A 15,361-nucleotide genomic window follows, 5' to 3' on the forward strand; every position below is an offset into this window, starting at 1 on the left:
AAAAACCCATTTATTCGTTGCAGTGGCAAAAAGGATGTTGACAACCATTCCCGTGCACCTCCTCAGTCTCGCTGCCCTCACCTGTGGCAGATAACTCCTACGACTACCTAAAACTTGCTCTACAGTGGCCACTAGGAGCTTGTTCAGGGAATAAGAACTGTATCTCCCCTGTCCCTGAACAATGGACAGTGCACGGGTTGTGGCCTCAAAGAATCAGTGGTGGATGGCCCAAGAACTGCTACCGTCCTGGAGACTGCCCCCTCCAGGGCCTCGAGGTGCTTGATGACCGTATTGTGCCTGATTTGAAACGCGATATGGAGACACATTGGCCTTCATTGTTCCCAGACAGGAAGACAAATGAGAAGTTTTGGGAGCATGAGTATTGCAATCATGGCACGTGCTGTGACGACGTAATGCTAATACCAGAGCCTCATATCTACTTCATTCAAACTCTCCAACTCCGCGCTGATATCATCGCCAGTCTGGAAACTGCAGGGCATAACTCCTAGTATAAGGGATAACTCCTACCCCTTTAAAGTGGTGGAAGATGCACTGAACGTGAAGACTGCGGAGTATGAGTGCAGGACAAGCAAAGGTGGAAGACAGCTTCTCTCTGAACTGCGTGTCTGTCTTAACAAGACCAGCTTCGCTCCCCAAGACTGTCCAACTGTGCAAAAACAAAGGCCCTCTTGTGACAAGACCAAACGGTTTCTATCTGATGCCAGCAACAACTTTAAACACCGAACTTTAAACACCGAACTTAACGTTATACTCTGTATTTTCGTATAAACGTGACGTTTTCATTGAAAAAAAAATTGAGCATTGAATATTATATTATCTCAATCAACTACCGCTAATTGACCTTTTTCAAATTAAACATTACCGCTGGGATTTTTCACACTGTTGAAAATTCTTCAAAATAATTAGATTTTCAGTGCAATTTCCCAAACAATTACAGCGATACATTTTTCTACTTTTTTTTTCAACAGTAGTTTTTTGCCGAGCCATTGATTTAATTCCTATAAATTTTCTGATCATATTATATACAAATAACGTTCTTTTGATACAGTACAATTTTATACTTACATAACAAATCGTATTCATATCGTTTGTATGTTTTTAGAAATAATTAAGATGTCGCAATTTTACTATGAGTCTGGTAATCGCTTCAGACCGGTAAATCCTATTGCCAAGAGTTAAACAAACCAGTACCCTTGTGTTTACCAGCAACCTCTCTGCCGATATGTGTAGCTATTATACCATTTTCAGTATCTTCAGGGAACCTACCTCAGGCGAACAACTCAATTAAGCATTCAAAATTAAAATTAAAATTGAAGTATTCAATTAAGTAACCAGTGTGTTTCAGTTGTTCAATGACCAAGTGGAGATATTTGGAAGTATCCAGTTCACCAAGCTCTCAATTTTAACGGGCATCATTAAAATCGGACTAAAAGCTTTTCTAGAGAGTGTTCGTTTACGGACCTTCGGAAAGTTCGGTCTACAGCAAGTCCAGGTAAAGGCTTTACAAGCAATTATAACTTGAGCGATTTTATTCGGGTTTTATTCCATACTCATATTTACATACTATTTTATAACTATTCGTCCTAATGACGTGTTTTCTGATTGTTCAATTAGTTAATTAGTTAATTAGTTAATTTACCACAGGTGGATGTTTATTATTTGCGAGAGTACCTGTGGAGATTTGTGGAGGAGGAACGTCTTCTTAACTTCTTACTCGAGGAGGTAATTGTGATAAAGCTTCACTGTAGTCACTTTAGTCACTGTTGACTGTAGTCACTGTAGTCACTTTAGTCACTGTTGACTGTAGTAACTTTAATTACTGTAGTCACTTTAGTCACTGTAATAACTTTAGTCATTATAGTCACTGTTGACTGTAATCACTTTAGTCACTGTTGACTGTAGTTGCTGTAGTCACTTTAGTCACTGTTGACTGTAGTCACTGTACTCTTATTAACTAATAGAGCTTAAGCGAGGACATACACCAAAACCGTTCATGTTTATTCCCGCCAGACAACTTCATATTAGGAAAATATAGACAACAAATACGTAAGTTAAAATTTGTTTCGAATATTTGCACTTTCGAAAAAATTCGTTCCTCTTAATTAAGCCTCTAATATGTTAAAACTAAATAATAACCGATCCGTATCACAGGTAATCAGCAGTGCAGTTGACCGGTGTATTGACCCTGTCACAATGGAACCATCTGTCATCATGCTGCTGTGTGAACCAAGTTAGAAATCACATCTGTCATCTATAAGGAGTCTAGAATTTCGTTTATTTTGATTTTTGATTTAATTGAGATAAAATCCGAGGCTGTTAGAATGGATGGGTTTTAAGGTACATATTTGACTATTAGATACAACATTTAAACTAATTGTGTTGTTTTAAAGTAAAATATAAGTTTGTTCGCTTTACAGTTGAAAGATTGTAAAATATTGAATGTTTGCATTTTGAAAATATAATGTTAGCGCTGGCCGTTAAGTTTGTTTGGAATAATAACTTTATGTTACCCTGCTAAATCTGTTAATATGTATGTACTTACATTCAGTTATGTGGATAATTTATAGCTGCTTATTATTTAGAAATTACCAAAACTATCAAAAACAATGATAAGATTCTAAAAGATAACAATACAAAACAATAATAAGATTTTCAAATGATTCCACTTTGGTCGAAACACTAGCAGATTCTACAGGACTTCTGACAGTTCTCCCCCATCCAGTCTGAGTACTCAGCATCGTCACAGTTACCCTGTTTAGACCAGTAATCACAGTACATTTGGTAATCGTAACAGGGCTCACTGTCGTCATTACTGTCGTCATCACTGTCGTCATTACTTCCTCCAGCTGCAGCTGAAATGTGGGGGTGAGGTTAACGGAGTAGGGCATTCTTAATTCTCAGTTAACGAGGGAGGGTGTTCTTTCGGTAAAGCCAAAACAGAACCAGTCTTGGATTAATTCTTTTACCCGCTCTACGTCTAAGTACATTTAAACACAATATCCTAATTCAGTTAATTTATAAGTCAGCATTACTAGTAGTGTCAGGTCGGAGCTGTGTAAGTGAGATGTACTCTGCAGCTGGTCCTCCTACTTCTACCTCATCTGCAGTGCTGACATCCAACTGTGGTTTTGCTTTGTGGTTTTACTTTGTGGTTTTACTTTGTGGTTTTACTTTAGTTTAAGGGTTTGTATGTTGAACTAAATATACTAAAGATACAGTTAAAGTAGTTGTCAGATGTTAGGTATGGTATAGTGATGACTAACCTTGTGAGTACACGGTTTCAGTACCAGCCCATTAACGGAGCTCTCAAACCCTTCCTCCGTTACCGTTATCTCCAGGGTGAAGTAACCGTCCTCTTCAACGGAGCTCGGGTAGTCACCTGCTATCTGGAGAGACGGGTGTCAGTTGCTGGCTGAAGATTCATACATGCATCAATATTCAGTACACATCAGTTTAAGATAGCAGTAAGTTATGATTGTCGTGGATGAAGCTAATGGTGTGACGTCACATGATCATGACGTCACGTGACTTCACATGACGTCACGTGACTATGTGACGTCACGTGACTACCCTTACTTTGTTTCCCCAGACTCCGTTCTCTCTGTGATTCATTTTGTACTTGTTCTTGCTCCTTTGGAAGTCAATGTGGAACACTATGTTATTCCCGCTAAATATGTTCACAAACCACTTCTTAGAGGACGATGATATTTCTGTCCCTGTGATTAATGTCACGTGGTAAAACAGAAGTTATTACTAGTGTGCTTATAAAATATATAGGGCGAGGTCCCAGTAGGTTTTGTTTGGTAGAAAAAAGAAAAATTGAAATATTCTCCCACATTACTTTCGAACCTATAAAATGAGAACTAATCTTAGAATACCTTTAATAGAAAAAATGTCTCCAACTTGAACCCCTTCACTTAAAACATAATCCTTCTTCTTGACAATGCGAGTCTGGTCCATGACAACAGCAAACATCTCCTCAGAGTCTGACTCTGATGTAGGGGTGGGCTCCTCCGTAGGATCATCACTCCCACCTCCACTACTAGACACTATGTAGGGGTAGGATGCCCAGTACGAGTACCCTGACTCGCCAGTGCACCCTCTCTGTAGTTTAAGGTACCCCTCAATACCCCAACCTGTTCCCCAACTGGCAGGGTTATCAGTGTTAGTCTTTATTCGTATCCTCTAGTTTCCCAATTCCCAAGTGTTAAAGATATTTGTACACAATATGTCCGGCTAATCATATCATAAACATTCCATATCATTTACTGGAGTGATGGTATCTAACGTGACGTCACACCACAGCTAACGTGACGTCACGTTAGTTGTGGTATGACGTCACGTTAGTTGTGACGTCACGTTAGTTGTGTTGTTGCGTCACGTTAGTAGCTAACCTGTTTTTGATGATAAGAATGTCAGCATCGTACCCCACTAAAGTAACAAGGTGGTTACAATCCTCCCCAATACACGAGCTAATAGAGCCGCTCTTGTAGTAGTAGATTGAGTCGTCCACGTTGATGCAGACTGCCATAGGACCGTAACTCTGGTTATAATGTTAGTTAACTCTAGTAACTCTGGTTATAATGTTAGTTAACTCTGGTAACTCTGGTAACTCTGGTAACTCTGGAAAAATGTTAGTTAACTCTGGTAACTCTAGTAAATCTGGTTATAATGTTTGTTAACTCTGGTTATAATGTTAGTTAACTCTGGTAACTCTGGTTATAATGTTAGTTAACTCTAGTAACTCTGGTAACTCTGGTAACTCTGGTTATAATGTTAGTTAACTCTAGTAACTCTGGTAACTCTGGTTATAATGTTAGTACCACGGGACGGACTTGTTTCTTAACACTTAAAAACAACACTATTATTCTCTATAATACTACTGGTACTAATTGATATAGCAGCTCAGTATTGAAGAGTTTACAATTAACTTTACCTGCAGGTTTGAAATCATGGTATCCTCAGCATCATGCTGTCTGATAACTTGGTAACCTGTTAATGTGGCATCTCCCATACCGTTGGTAGACTCCCTGCTACAGCTATCTTCTGTCTCTAAACAGAACACCTGGTTACACTCTTCACCAGAGAAAATATTTAAGACATTCTTCAAAAATATTGCACTTTAAAATGTTGAAAGGAGTATATAAGGTAGTAAAGGTACTATTTTGAAGATGTTCCGTTAAATGTTAGGTTTTAGGTAGATATTCGAGCTTCTAATTACGAATTAAAGCAAGTCCGTCATGTTATGGAGTCAGGGTTTGGACCAGGTGCAGCCAGTCCAAACCCTGTTATATGTAACAGGATATTAACGTACTTTCACCAACATAAGAATAGTCTTCCATTAGAGAAATGTAGGAGTTGGTCCTTACATCATCCCATACTGTGGGCCACCATCCACCACTACATCCGTAATCTAGTGGGGAATTCAGTTCAACTATTGAGGAATTCAATTGGTATTATTCGTTATTCAATTATGTGTAACATACTGTTATCCGATATCTGCAAAAAATCTGTCCTTAGTTTAAATGATAATTCGAATGAGTTAGAAAGAGCTATTTGGAAAGAAGAAGCCGAACAAGAGCAGGGCATTTTAAAATTAAGCTATTCATATCAACTAACAGCCTACTTACTAGGTGACTATAACTTCTAGGTAACCTAGGTAACTGGTAACTGGTAACCTAGTGGCTTGTTTTATGTACCTTCACTACAATCCAACTGCTGCTGTTCACTAAAATTCTTAGCGTTCCCTGTGGCTAGGAAGTACGCTCCCTCCATCGCTGCCACCGAACCAAACGCCCAACATGACCCGCAAGACCCTGCAGGAGATCTTACAGAATTTGTACGTCACACAGCTAAATGATAATGGTATTTTTGATGAAGCTGTAAGTTATCATGACCATGAAAGTGATTGATACTTCTCCGGGTTTATAAGAAATATGTGATCTTAATTAAAGTAACGGACCTTGGTTTTTGACGGAAGTAACAGCTCCATAATCTCTCCAGTCCAGAGTGTCTTCACTTCTCTTACTTCTAGTACTCCTGTAAAAGTACCCACTAGCCGATTTTACTCACATTAAAATCTTGTAAGATGAGATATTATCAATGTGAAGTGTGAATATCAAGTACCTAAGTAGACTGTGTCTGGGTGGAGGAGGTTGCTGGGATCCAGGACTGGAGCTCAGTTGAAGTGGTGCCTCACTCCTGGAGTTCTGAGTCATGTTAACTCCTAGGTAACTCTTCTTCTCACTAGGGTGTCTGGAATGTATATCGTGTTGACTGTGATTAGTTTCCTAATTGGTCAATTATTTGTTAATTTGTTTGTTAAAGCCAAGCAAATCATGATTACAGCTTTTATCTGAGTATCAGTAGAGACGGGAAGCTAGTGTTCGATCTTAACAAGCAATGGTACTGGGAAACTGACCATCAAGGAAAAGAAGTTCTCCTCCATTTTAAAGTTTCGCTGGTTCCTCAATTTACCAATCTGTGTCCTTGCATTTTGGAACAGCAAATACCTTTGAGCTGGGAGAGTATAGTTTGATTTATATCTTGGGTTCTCTGTGTTTCAAGTTATATCTTTACAGAGCACTCTCAAATTATGAAAGAAGATTACAAATTATTCTACAGTATTCGTTTGCTTACTTTTGGTATCATCAGTAAATATATCCTTCAATCCTTTGAACTCTCTTCCCCCTGGTCCTCTGAGGGGACGGTCCTTCATATCTTTATCATCTTTCTCTGCAGAATAAAATTGATTATCGATAATTGAAGTGAGCCTCTTTCATAATTTCATCACGATGTGTGCATCCCAGCTACAGCTGTCTAAATAGAATAGATTGGTTATAATTAGTAGACCATGATTATAATTCATCAAAATCAATGAAGTCAAATCGGCAAATTGTACCCAAAGTAGCGTCCCATAGTTTGTTAAAGTCCGTTCGTGCCTGTATGGCGGCTTGTTTCTTTCTCCAGAGCCCTTCCCTTCTCCCCTGTTTCTTATTCACCTTCCCTCCATAAACGATAAAAATCACTGATACAACTATTAGAACTAGATAGGACGCCATGTTAATTTGTTACAGTTGAGTATATAAGCACTATAAACTTAACACTCACTGAAAAACGTTTTGAAAATATGTCAACTGTTGACAACGGTAGTAATCTTTACGTGTTTACACTGTGTGTGCTAAGTGTTGATTCATAGATAAACAAACAAACAACAGGTCGATTATAGTAATAATTGCCAGTATATTCCTAGTTTTAATTTCGAAATATATTTCACGACTCTATATTATAAATATAACTAGCAGCATAACAATAATAAATAATAAATATATATTATATAAATAGCAGTTCTGTCAGTTCCGTAATAAGTAATGCACAGATTATTATTTCCACATTAAATAAAAGCTTTTCTGTCGAAATTTCACAATTTTGGCTGAATTTTTGTACAGTAACCAACCAGTGAAGTTGGTGTGAGTGACACAAATCACCAGTACAAGGTACTGGAAGCTAAATATCGGGAGAAAACTGTGATGAAAGGTAAATTTAGAAAATGTCCTACCGGCAGGACAGTGGACATTTTCAGATTTCAGCTTTCCGCGACCCAAATTTCACTGAATTCTCTGGCACAAGACACGATTGAGGTACCGAAATTTTTCAGTTTTATTCCCAAAGAAAGCTTTGATTTTGGAAAGACAAAAGAAGCTTTTCTGCCGTTTCCTTGACCGAAATTTCGCGAAATTTTTGACCAGTGACCAATCAATAAGGTCAGTGAGATTGACACAAGTCGCCATCAAGGTACTGGAAGTGGAAGATGTTTATCCAGAGAAAACTTTGATGGGAGTAAAATTTTTAAAATGTCCTACCGGTAGGACATTTTCAGATTTCACCTTTCCTCGACACAAATTTCACTGTTTTGACTAAATTTGTTTTAATGACCATCTAGTAAGGTCACTGAGTATGGCACAAGACAGTGACACGATTGAGGTACGAAAAGTTCTATTTGATTCCCAAAAAAGCTTTGATAACCGGAAAATCATCAGAATACTAATAGAAAAAGAGATTTTGGAAGACTTTTGGAAAAAAGCTTTTCTGCCGTTTCCTTGACCGAAATTTCGCGGTTTTGACTGAATTTTTAACCAGTGACCAATCAATAAGGTCAGTGCACAGTGAGAGTGACACAAGTCGCCATCAAGGTACTGGAAGCTGTATAATGTATATTTATATTGTTTATTCGGAGAAAACTTTGATGGAAAACGTATTAAATGTTACTTGGTTGCATTTGCAAGCCAATCCTAAAGCGCGGCGCTCTTGTTGCATATCCATGAAAGTTGCAAGCATGCAATCAGCAATAGGATGATGATTAATCACTCTACACTCGACTGTCACGTGACTTTTTCAACCCGTTCTCTAGCTGGACCTGAACGACTATTCGAAACCCTAACTCTCCCCAGCAAACCTTACTGGCTAGCGATATTACTACAGGGTGATCGCCTTTTCACAGCATGTTGAACTCCGCGCGTGCTCGCTAGTTCATTGCATTTGCACGCTTCAAATATTCCAAGAATGCATTTGTACCGCGTACCACGTGAAACGATTCAGCCAATCAGAGAACAACAATTTGCAAAGTTAAAGCTATGCAGTTTTATAAGGCCTAAAATATGACTTTTCGCGATAGTTCAAAATCTACGTTGTTTTCAATTTTCCCCCTGGGGGGAAACGTTATTTTTGCGAAACGAACATTTTGCAAAAAACCGGAAGACGCTATCTCTTTTACTTTCAAAGTTAGGCTCCAGCCAGTAAGGTTTCCTGGGTCTAATTTGATCCCAACCCTAACTCTAACCCAATCCTTAACAAAAGCATATGCTGAAATCCTAACCCTAACAAAAAATTAGACTAACTTCCTTATTCGGCCGTTCATATAACGTGATCGAGACAGTTTTTCGCCAATATCTCGTTAGTGACAGTATTGAGTATATGAGCAAATATAAACCATTTTTAATTTTTGTCAGACGCGCGAACGTAAGAGGGTTTTTAAAACGTTGTATTATGTCGTGACCCCATTGTCGTTGTAGGTTTACAACCTACCAGGACGCGCGCCGAGTTGGACTCGTCGACGGTCCTAATATATGGAACAGATTTTTTTCGCTGGAACGACAGGCCGAGCCGCCCAGTAACCAAATCATTGTTACTTTTACTTGGCGGCGCTCAACCTTGTAGTTGTAGCGAGATGCGCTACTGTGCTGCGCCGAGCTGCGATAAATCGACATCGTCAATTAACGCTCAGCCGTCATTCCGCTGAATTTCTATTATGAACATTACAGCTTGCATGTGATCCTCGCCTCAGGTAAATCGTTGTTTTGCAAAGATAAAAATCGGGAAGTAACAATGAATGATCTCGAAGTATGTAATTGCTTAACGGGTAATACTCGTAAAATATCTGTTCCATATATTATATTGGACCGTCGACGAGTCCAACTCGGCGCGCGTCCTGGTAGGTTGTAAACCTACAAGTATTTGCGCGCGGCGAGTCGAAATTGCTCTAACCAGAGCCCTCTCGCTTGCAGTACGCGTAGACACATGGCTATGTGAAGCGTGTCGAAGCGCCGTCCTTTAAAATTTATTTAGCACTTTGCAAGCTATTTAAAAATTAAATATGCGTAATCCGTCCAATTTGAAGTAATTTGAAACTATATAGTCACTAAACCAATAAAACATCGATATATAGAACAGATATTTTACGAGTATCACTAGGCAGTGCGCCATCGACAATAAGACGCGCGCGCTGACCATTGAATGGTTTTTTAGCTCTTATTTCGGCCAGCACATTATTTTGGAAACAATCGAAAAGTTATAATACTTCCCATATAACAATTTTGTTGAAATTTGGTCAGCTTACGTAAACACTTATGTTCTACTGAACCTAATTTAGTTTGAGCAATTTCGATGGTCAGAATTTGAGTTATCAACGAATTTATACCTATTTTGTCATTTTTAGACCTCTTAATCAAGGGTAATCTCTCCCAACTAAATTAGGTTCGGTAGTTAAGTATGATTGGAAGGTTCTGACAAATTTTCAGCATGATTCATGTTCAGGAACTGAAGATATGACAGAATAATACGACAAAAATCAACGAATTTCGTCAAATTACGCGACTTTTACACTTAATTTTGCTCCAAAAGCCGCGCACCATCAAATATGGCACCTAGGAGGAACTCGCTGATCATTCCAAAAAGGTATAATAAATTTGGTACTGTGAAAATTCTCACAGTCTCTAGAAAACGATGGTACAAAAATTTTGAAAATCCGAGCAAGTTTATTTTTATCGTGCACCGCCTAGTATCACCCGTTTACGAGTATCACCCGTTTAGTTAAGCTTCTCTAACGGAGAAAAAGCTCGAAAAGAGCGCCGCGCATAAAAATATACGTGCCTGGGAATTTTTGGCCATCTGCAACAAAGCTCAAATATTTTGGTCCTACAGGAGCGATACACCCCTTATTATCTCAAAACTCTAGTTTTTTATTTACTGAAGCGTTGGGTATTCCAGGCCATTAACTCGTTGGATTATAATTTACAGCAATCTGTACGATATTAAAACATCTTTTTCGTTTTGAATGTTTATAATGTAGGCTAACACTATCGATTATCTCATGACTAATAAATTATATCATACATGCAGCTTGTAGCGCGATGTACTACTGGGTTGCGCGCGCGCATCCAATAATGCTTCTCGCAACCACGTATGCAGATCGGCGAGATGCGAAGGATTGACATCGTGAATCAAACATGCAGCCAATCGGATATGATTCCATTTTACCCAAATACGTGATCACCTTTGTCCTTAAGAACTGCCAATATGATGTAGTAAAACAAATTTTTGTTTTACTACATTTTTTTAGTAAAACAAATTTTATTTTATACCCACAATCAATTCATATTTAGTTCAAATATTTAAAGTCAAAACAACCATTTCACATAAGTGGTTATATCATAATAAAATAATTTGTGATAAATTAATAAATTAATTTACACTCAAAAATGAACAAAAATATACACAATTTTTACCTAGTGCAACACTGGTTCAGCGCGCGGCTGATCGAAAAAGTTTGATTTGATTTACTAACTACAGTGTACAGCGTACATGAAAAAATTACTTACTGAATCTTTTAATACTAGACACATTTTAATTCAGATGTTGTTCAATGAGTTAGCCACAAAAATGTTCAAATTATGTAGGAGGGTAAAGGACACAATTGCTAGTAGTGCTTCTTTGTGCCCGTTGACTACAATGAACATTTTGCGGAGTTTCTCCAGACGGCTTTTATCGGAGTGCGTGTTATTTACTTGGTTATGCACAAGCCAGGCCAACATTTTGTTTTTGTGTCAGCCGTGCTACCAGGTTGCAGAGTATTATAAACACTAAACAATTATACACTATACAAATTTGCTAATACAATATCATGCAGAGTCCGATCTAGCTGCAAAAGTCAGACACCACAGTTCAGCCGCCAAGTACCGTTTAAGTGAACACCGAAACACGAGGTTTAGGTGTCATTTTGTAAATCACTTTATGGATGGATAATTCAGTAATTGTTGAAGAAAATTACAGTCACTGCCACCTATAGCGTTATGTCATGGGTCTGATTAACGGCCAAGAATAAACGTACGTGCGCGCTTAAGAAACCCGCGCAAATATTGAGGTAGGGAGTAGCTGCGGCGCGCTTTTAACGTATATTACGTATAGCGCCGTACGGAAACGGCAATATTTAAGTAATTAAGTATTTGTTTACATAAATTCCACGTTTTTATCAATAATCTAGCATGGTCCAAAACTGAAAACTGTTAAAGTTGTCATTATGCCACTCATTATCGAACCTGCTTTGGGCATCTAGAAGAGATCGGTTTAGCCTTGATTTGATTGAGTTACAGGATGTGTTCACAAAGTCAGGTTTATTCTGTGGATTGGAGTCCTTGAATTGATTCCAAAGCCAAGAAGATTTATAAATAAAGTTATGGCTTTGATTCACGATGTCAATCCTTCGCAGCTCGGTGAGGCACAGTGGTGCATCTCGCCGATCTACCGAAGATTGGTTGCGAGAAGCATTATTTGATGCGCGCGCGACCCAGTAGTGCATCGCGCTACAAGTTATGGCTTGGCTTTGGTGGTATTAGACGGTCATCCCTCAGTTCAGACATGTTAAGTAAAGAATAGAGAGATATGGGTACCCTATATTTCACTATTTTAAAAAGTTCAGTTATAGTACGAAGTTTGTAAAGATTATGAACAGTAAGGAGTTTATGACTGTTAAATAATGGTTTGGTTGATTCCTTGGAATAGAATTCAGCTCCTAGTTTTTGACAACATAAGCAATAAGGGTCTAACAAGTTTATTATGAACTACCGATTTAGAGCGGACACACTTAATTGCACATGGTTTAATACGTGGATTAACAGAGTTATTAACATTAAACTCATATTTACCCAGTATTTTACATTGAATAGGTCTAGAACGAGCACATGTTTTGAATTTGTTTTGGTATGAGTTTGCATCTCCAAAAATTATTCTAATACATCTCTTCTGTGTTAAGAATACAGGGTTGATAACTTGGTTAGAGACACCACCCCATACTGAGATGGCGAACGTAAGGTGTGATTCAAATAGTGTGTGGTATATCTGCTTGTGCAGTTTTATAGGTAGACAGTTTTTTATGCAGTAAATACGTCCACAAGCACTTCTTAGTTTCTTATTTAGTGATTCGATGTGAGGTTTCCAGTTCAGTTTATCATCAATCAGCACACCTAGAAACTTAGTTGTTTTAACACGTATTATTATGGAGCCGTCTATGGAGAGATTTAAATCATCGGGTGTACTGCATGTAGACGATTCATTTACACGTTTGTTTGGGGAGAAATACATAAAACAGCTCTTCTTAGCGTTAATATGTAGTAGATTACATTTCATGTATCTAGAAATAGACGAAAGAATATCGTTAGCTACATTATAAACGTCTTTTTTCGAGTCTGCAGAAACGAATAGGTTAGTGTCGTCAGCAAATAAGATAAACTTGCCTTTATTAGATACGTTGCATAGGTCATTTATATACAGGAGGAATAGTAAGGGACCAAGAACAGAGCCTTGGGGAACTCCCCACACAACAGGAAGTTTATCGGAGTTTTCATTTAAGACGTGAACATATTGGCTCCGGTTTGACAGGTAACTTTTTATCAAATTCAGTGCGTTGCCCCTGATTCCGTAATTATTTAATTTGAATAAAAGCTTATCGTGAGATATCGTGTCGAAAGCCTTACTTAAATCAATGAAAATGCCAAGAACGTGTTTCCTGTCTTTTAAGTGTGATTCGATATGGCTAACAGATAAGTTCAGTGCGTGGCTTGTTGAGTGACCCTTTCTAAATCCAAATTGGTTCTCATAAATGATTCTTTTAGCAATTAGGAAGCTGTACATACGTTTATAAATAAGTTTCTCTAAAAGTTTTCCAAATACTGGTAAGGTTGATATTGGCCTATAGTTTTCAAATAGTTCCTGATTATCTTTTTTATAGATGGGACTTATCTTTCCTAATTTAAGTTCATTTGGGAATATCCCCTGTTGCATGCAATGGTTAAAGTGCTTGGCTAAAAAGGGAGATATTATTCTAGCAGACTTTCTAGCAGACTTTTTTATAACGTGAATTGGAATGTCACTAGATTTACCATTTGTGAACTCATTAATAATATCTATAATTTCATACTGTGTACAATCACTTAGATATATACTTGACTCACAGGTTTTAGGTAAGAAGTTTGAGAATGAGGGAATTGCATCCAGGGTTATATAATCTTCAGAATAATTTTCATTTAGTTTGGATGCAATCGACTGAAAATATTTATTGAATTCATTAGCAATCATCCTACGATTTATTATTTTTTGATCGTTAAGGATAAAACATGGCTTTATTTCACGCCTGGATTTTCCACGAATAGTGTTTATGATTTCCCACGTTTTCTTACTATCACCAGAGCATGAGCAGTCAGTTAATTTACCTGCATAATGATTCTTCTTGACACGGTCAATAAGTACCTTGAGATGCTTCCTGTAATCCTTATATTCAAGGTATCTTTTTGCTATTATATTCATACAAGTGAGGCAATTACACTCCTCGCGTTTAATATTATTATTATTAGTTAGCAATAAACATTTTTTCTTCTGAGACTTTTTCCACAAATCATAGAGCGAGTCTTTCGTTCAAATTGAGGTAACAATACCACTAGTAATCCATGGGTTGTTCAAAGCGTTACGTTTAGATAATTTCGGTTTGTCAAGTTTGAATGCCTCGTCTAGGTGCTTCTGAAAAGTAGTGCAGAAACTACTGAAGTTTTCAGGAGGATTGGTATGTAGTTCATTAACAATTGATGTGAGAAAGGCGTCTACATTTGAGGTGCTATAGTCGTAATATTGTGCGTGTTTAAGTTTAGGTTCATCAGTTACAAAATTAAGACAACTATTGATTTGAAAGATGGCATGGCGTATTTGTCAGTATGAACTGGACTGCTTTTCATCCAGCTATCACTTTTAATTCTCACATTATCGTGTTATTCTCCTTATATAACTTCTTTCTGAACTGCTGTCATATCTTTTCATTAAAAGGAGCTTGCTGAAGCAGATGATTTACTTTATTCTCTTCCCCATATCTTTGCATATATGTCATATGTGTCGACCTTCGAAAACCTTATTTACCAAGGCACACGGACCCAGATTTACCGCCTTTTCATTCCCTACAACTCTGCAGTAAATTGGTGTTTTACTGTACTACTAACTGGTTAATGATCAGGAATTTCAATCAAGTTAGCTAAATTGTACGAATTCCCTAGTTCGGTTTCATCCAGATTAACATGCTTGTTGACAGTTTACTTTGTGTCAGTGGTTTAATGGAATCTTGCACGATTTGTTATCGAAATGCTCCAGGCTTGAGTCTCGTGCGCTAGATACTCAGCTGTCATCTCATCTGAATGTTTGGGAAATCGTGATAGAGAGTTCATGGAGATAGGCCCTTCGGTAACCTTACGATGGATATCTCTTGTGTGTGTTGCATGCAATCATGTACTCGTTCACCATCAATCAAAAATATATGCAGTGCAGCTGTCGTCTTGATTGTTTATGTGATAACAACTTAACCTTCAGAAATGCTACTTTTGTGATGTTTGATATTGTGGTATTTTATACCTTTTAATTTAATTCACAATTTTTTAGTGTGCTTTCATTTTTTTGTGGTCAACCTTTTAAATTCATGGAGATATCTGTGGTCTAGTTGCAGATAGCACTATTTGATTTGATTTGATTT

General features: G+C 37.7%; 5 protein-coding genes across 6 annotated transcripts in view; 3 read left to right on the forward strand and 2 right to left on the reverse strand.

The window, feature by feature from the left end:
- The window catches only part of LOC134816701 (vacuolar protein sorting-associated protein 51 homolog), a 28,792-nt gene extending 26,207 nt beyond the window's left edge, over window positions 1-2,585 (forward strand). Inside the window, exons 14-16 of the mRNA XM_063825661.1 lie at window positions 1,367-1,513; window positions 1,666-1,743; window positions 2,173-2,585. Of these exons, the coding sequence (XP_063681731.1) occupies window positions 1,367-1,513; window positions 1,666-1,743; window positions 2,173-2,256 (309 nt within the window). The 3' untranslated portion in view covers window positions 2,257-2,585. The remainder of the gene's footprint in view (window positions 1-1,366; window positions 1,514-1,665; window positions 1,744-2,172) is intronic.
- LOC134816708 (serine/threonine-protein kinase Tao-like) overlaps window positions 1-15,361 on the forward strand; it is a 585,630-nt gene that overhangs the window by 46,784 nt on the left and 523,485 nt on the right. The window lies entirely within an intron of this gene.
- LOC134816711 (signal peptidase complex subunit 1-like) overlaps window positions 1-15,361 on the forward strand; it is a 93,494-nt gene that overhangs the window by 25,119 nt on the left and 53,014 nt on the right. Inside the window, exon 1 of one of the 2 annotated variants that reach the window (XM_063825676.1) lies at window positions 11,016-11,025. The exons of the other annotated variant lie outside the window; for it this stretch is intronic. The gene's annotated coding sequence lies outside the window, so the exon portion shown is untranslated. Of the gene's footprint in view, window positions 1-11,015; window positions 11,026-15,361 lie in introns of those variants that run through there. 2 annotated transcript variants of the gene reach the window in all.
- On the reverse strand, window positions 2,408-5,035 carry LOC134817024 (uncharacterized). Its single transcript, XM_063826099.1, has 7 exons — window positions 4,958-5,035; window positions 4,416-4,564; window positions 3,900-4,168; window positions 3,598-3,737; window positions 3,285-3,407; window positions 3,054-3,141; window positions 2,408-2,873 (listed from the first exon to the last, which is right to left on the reverse strand). The coding sequence occupies exons 1-7, from the start codon at window positions 5,033-5,035 to the stop codon at window positions 2,701-2,703; spliced, it is 1,020 nt and encodes a 339-aa protein (XP_063682169.1). The 3' UTR covers window positions 2,408-2,700.
- On the reverse strand, window positions 5,310-7,082 carry LOC134817025 (uncharacterized). The gene is made up of 7 exons (XM_063826100.1): window positions 6,923-7,082; window positions 6,661-6,756; window positions 6,443-6,540; window positions 6,148-6,311; window positions 5,984-6,060; window positions 5,721-5,837; window positions 5,310-5,434 (listed from the first exon to the last, which is right to left on the reverse strand). The coding sequence occupies exons 1-7, from the start codon at window positions 7,080-7,082 to the stop codon at window positions 5,310-5,312; spliced, it is 837 nt and encodes a 278-aa protein (XP_063682170.1).

Source organism: Bolinopsis microptera, chromosome 6 (assembly GCF_026151205.1).
Source record: "Bolinopsis microptera isolate Bmic1 chromosome 6, MBARI_Bmic_1.0, whole genome shotgun sequence".
Lineage (NCBI taxonomy): Eukaryota > Metazoa > Ctenophora > Tentaculata > Lobata > Bolinopsidae > Bolinopsis > Bolinopsis microptera.

Bases quoted from the DNA above. Each gene is read 5' to 3' on its own strand.
- LOC134817024 (XM_063826099.1), bottom strand. From the start codon at position 5,035: ATGGGAGATGCCACATTAACAGGTTACCAAGTTATCAGACAGCATGAT. The intron at 3,142-3,284 runs GTTAGTCATCAC...GCAAAACCACAG, and splicing joins TGAAACCGTGTACTCACAAG to TTGGATGTCAGCACTGCAGA. The intron at 2,874-3,053 runs GTAATGCTGACT...CCCACATTTCAG, and splicing joins GCTCCGACCTGACACTACTA to CTGCAGCTGGAGGAAGTAAT.
- LOC134817025 (XM_063826100.1), bottom strand. From the start codon at position 7,082: ATGGCGTCCTATCTAGTTCTAATAGTTGTATCAGTGATTTTTATCGTT. The intron at 5,838-5,983 runs GTCCGTTACTTT...GATCTCCTGCAG, and splicing joins TACTTCCGTCAAAAACCAAG to GGTCTTGCGGGTCATGTTGG. The intron at 5,435-5,720 runs GTACATAAAACA...ATTCCCCACTAG, and splicing joins GCAGTTGGATTGTAGTGAAG to ATTACGGATGTAGTGGTGGA.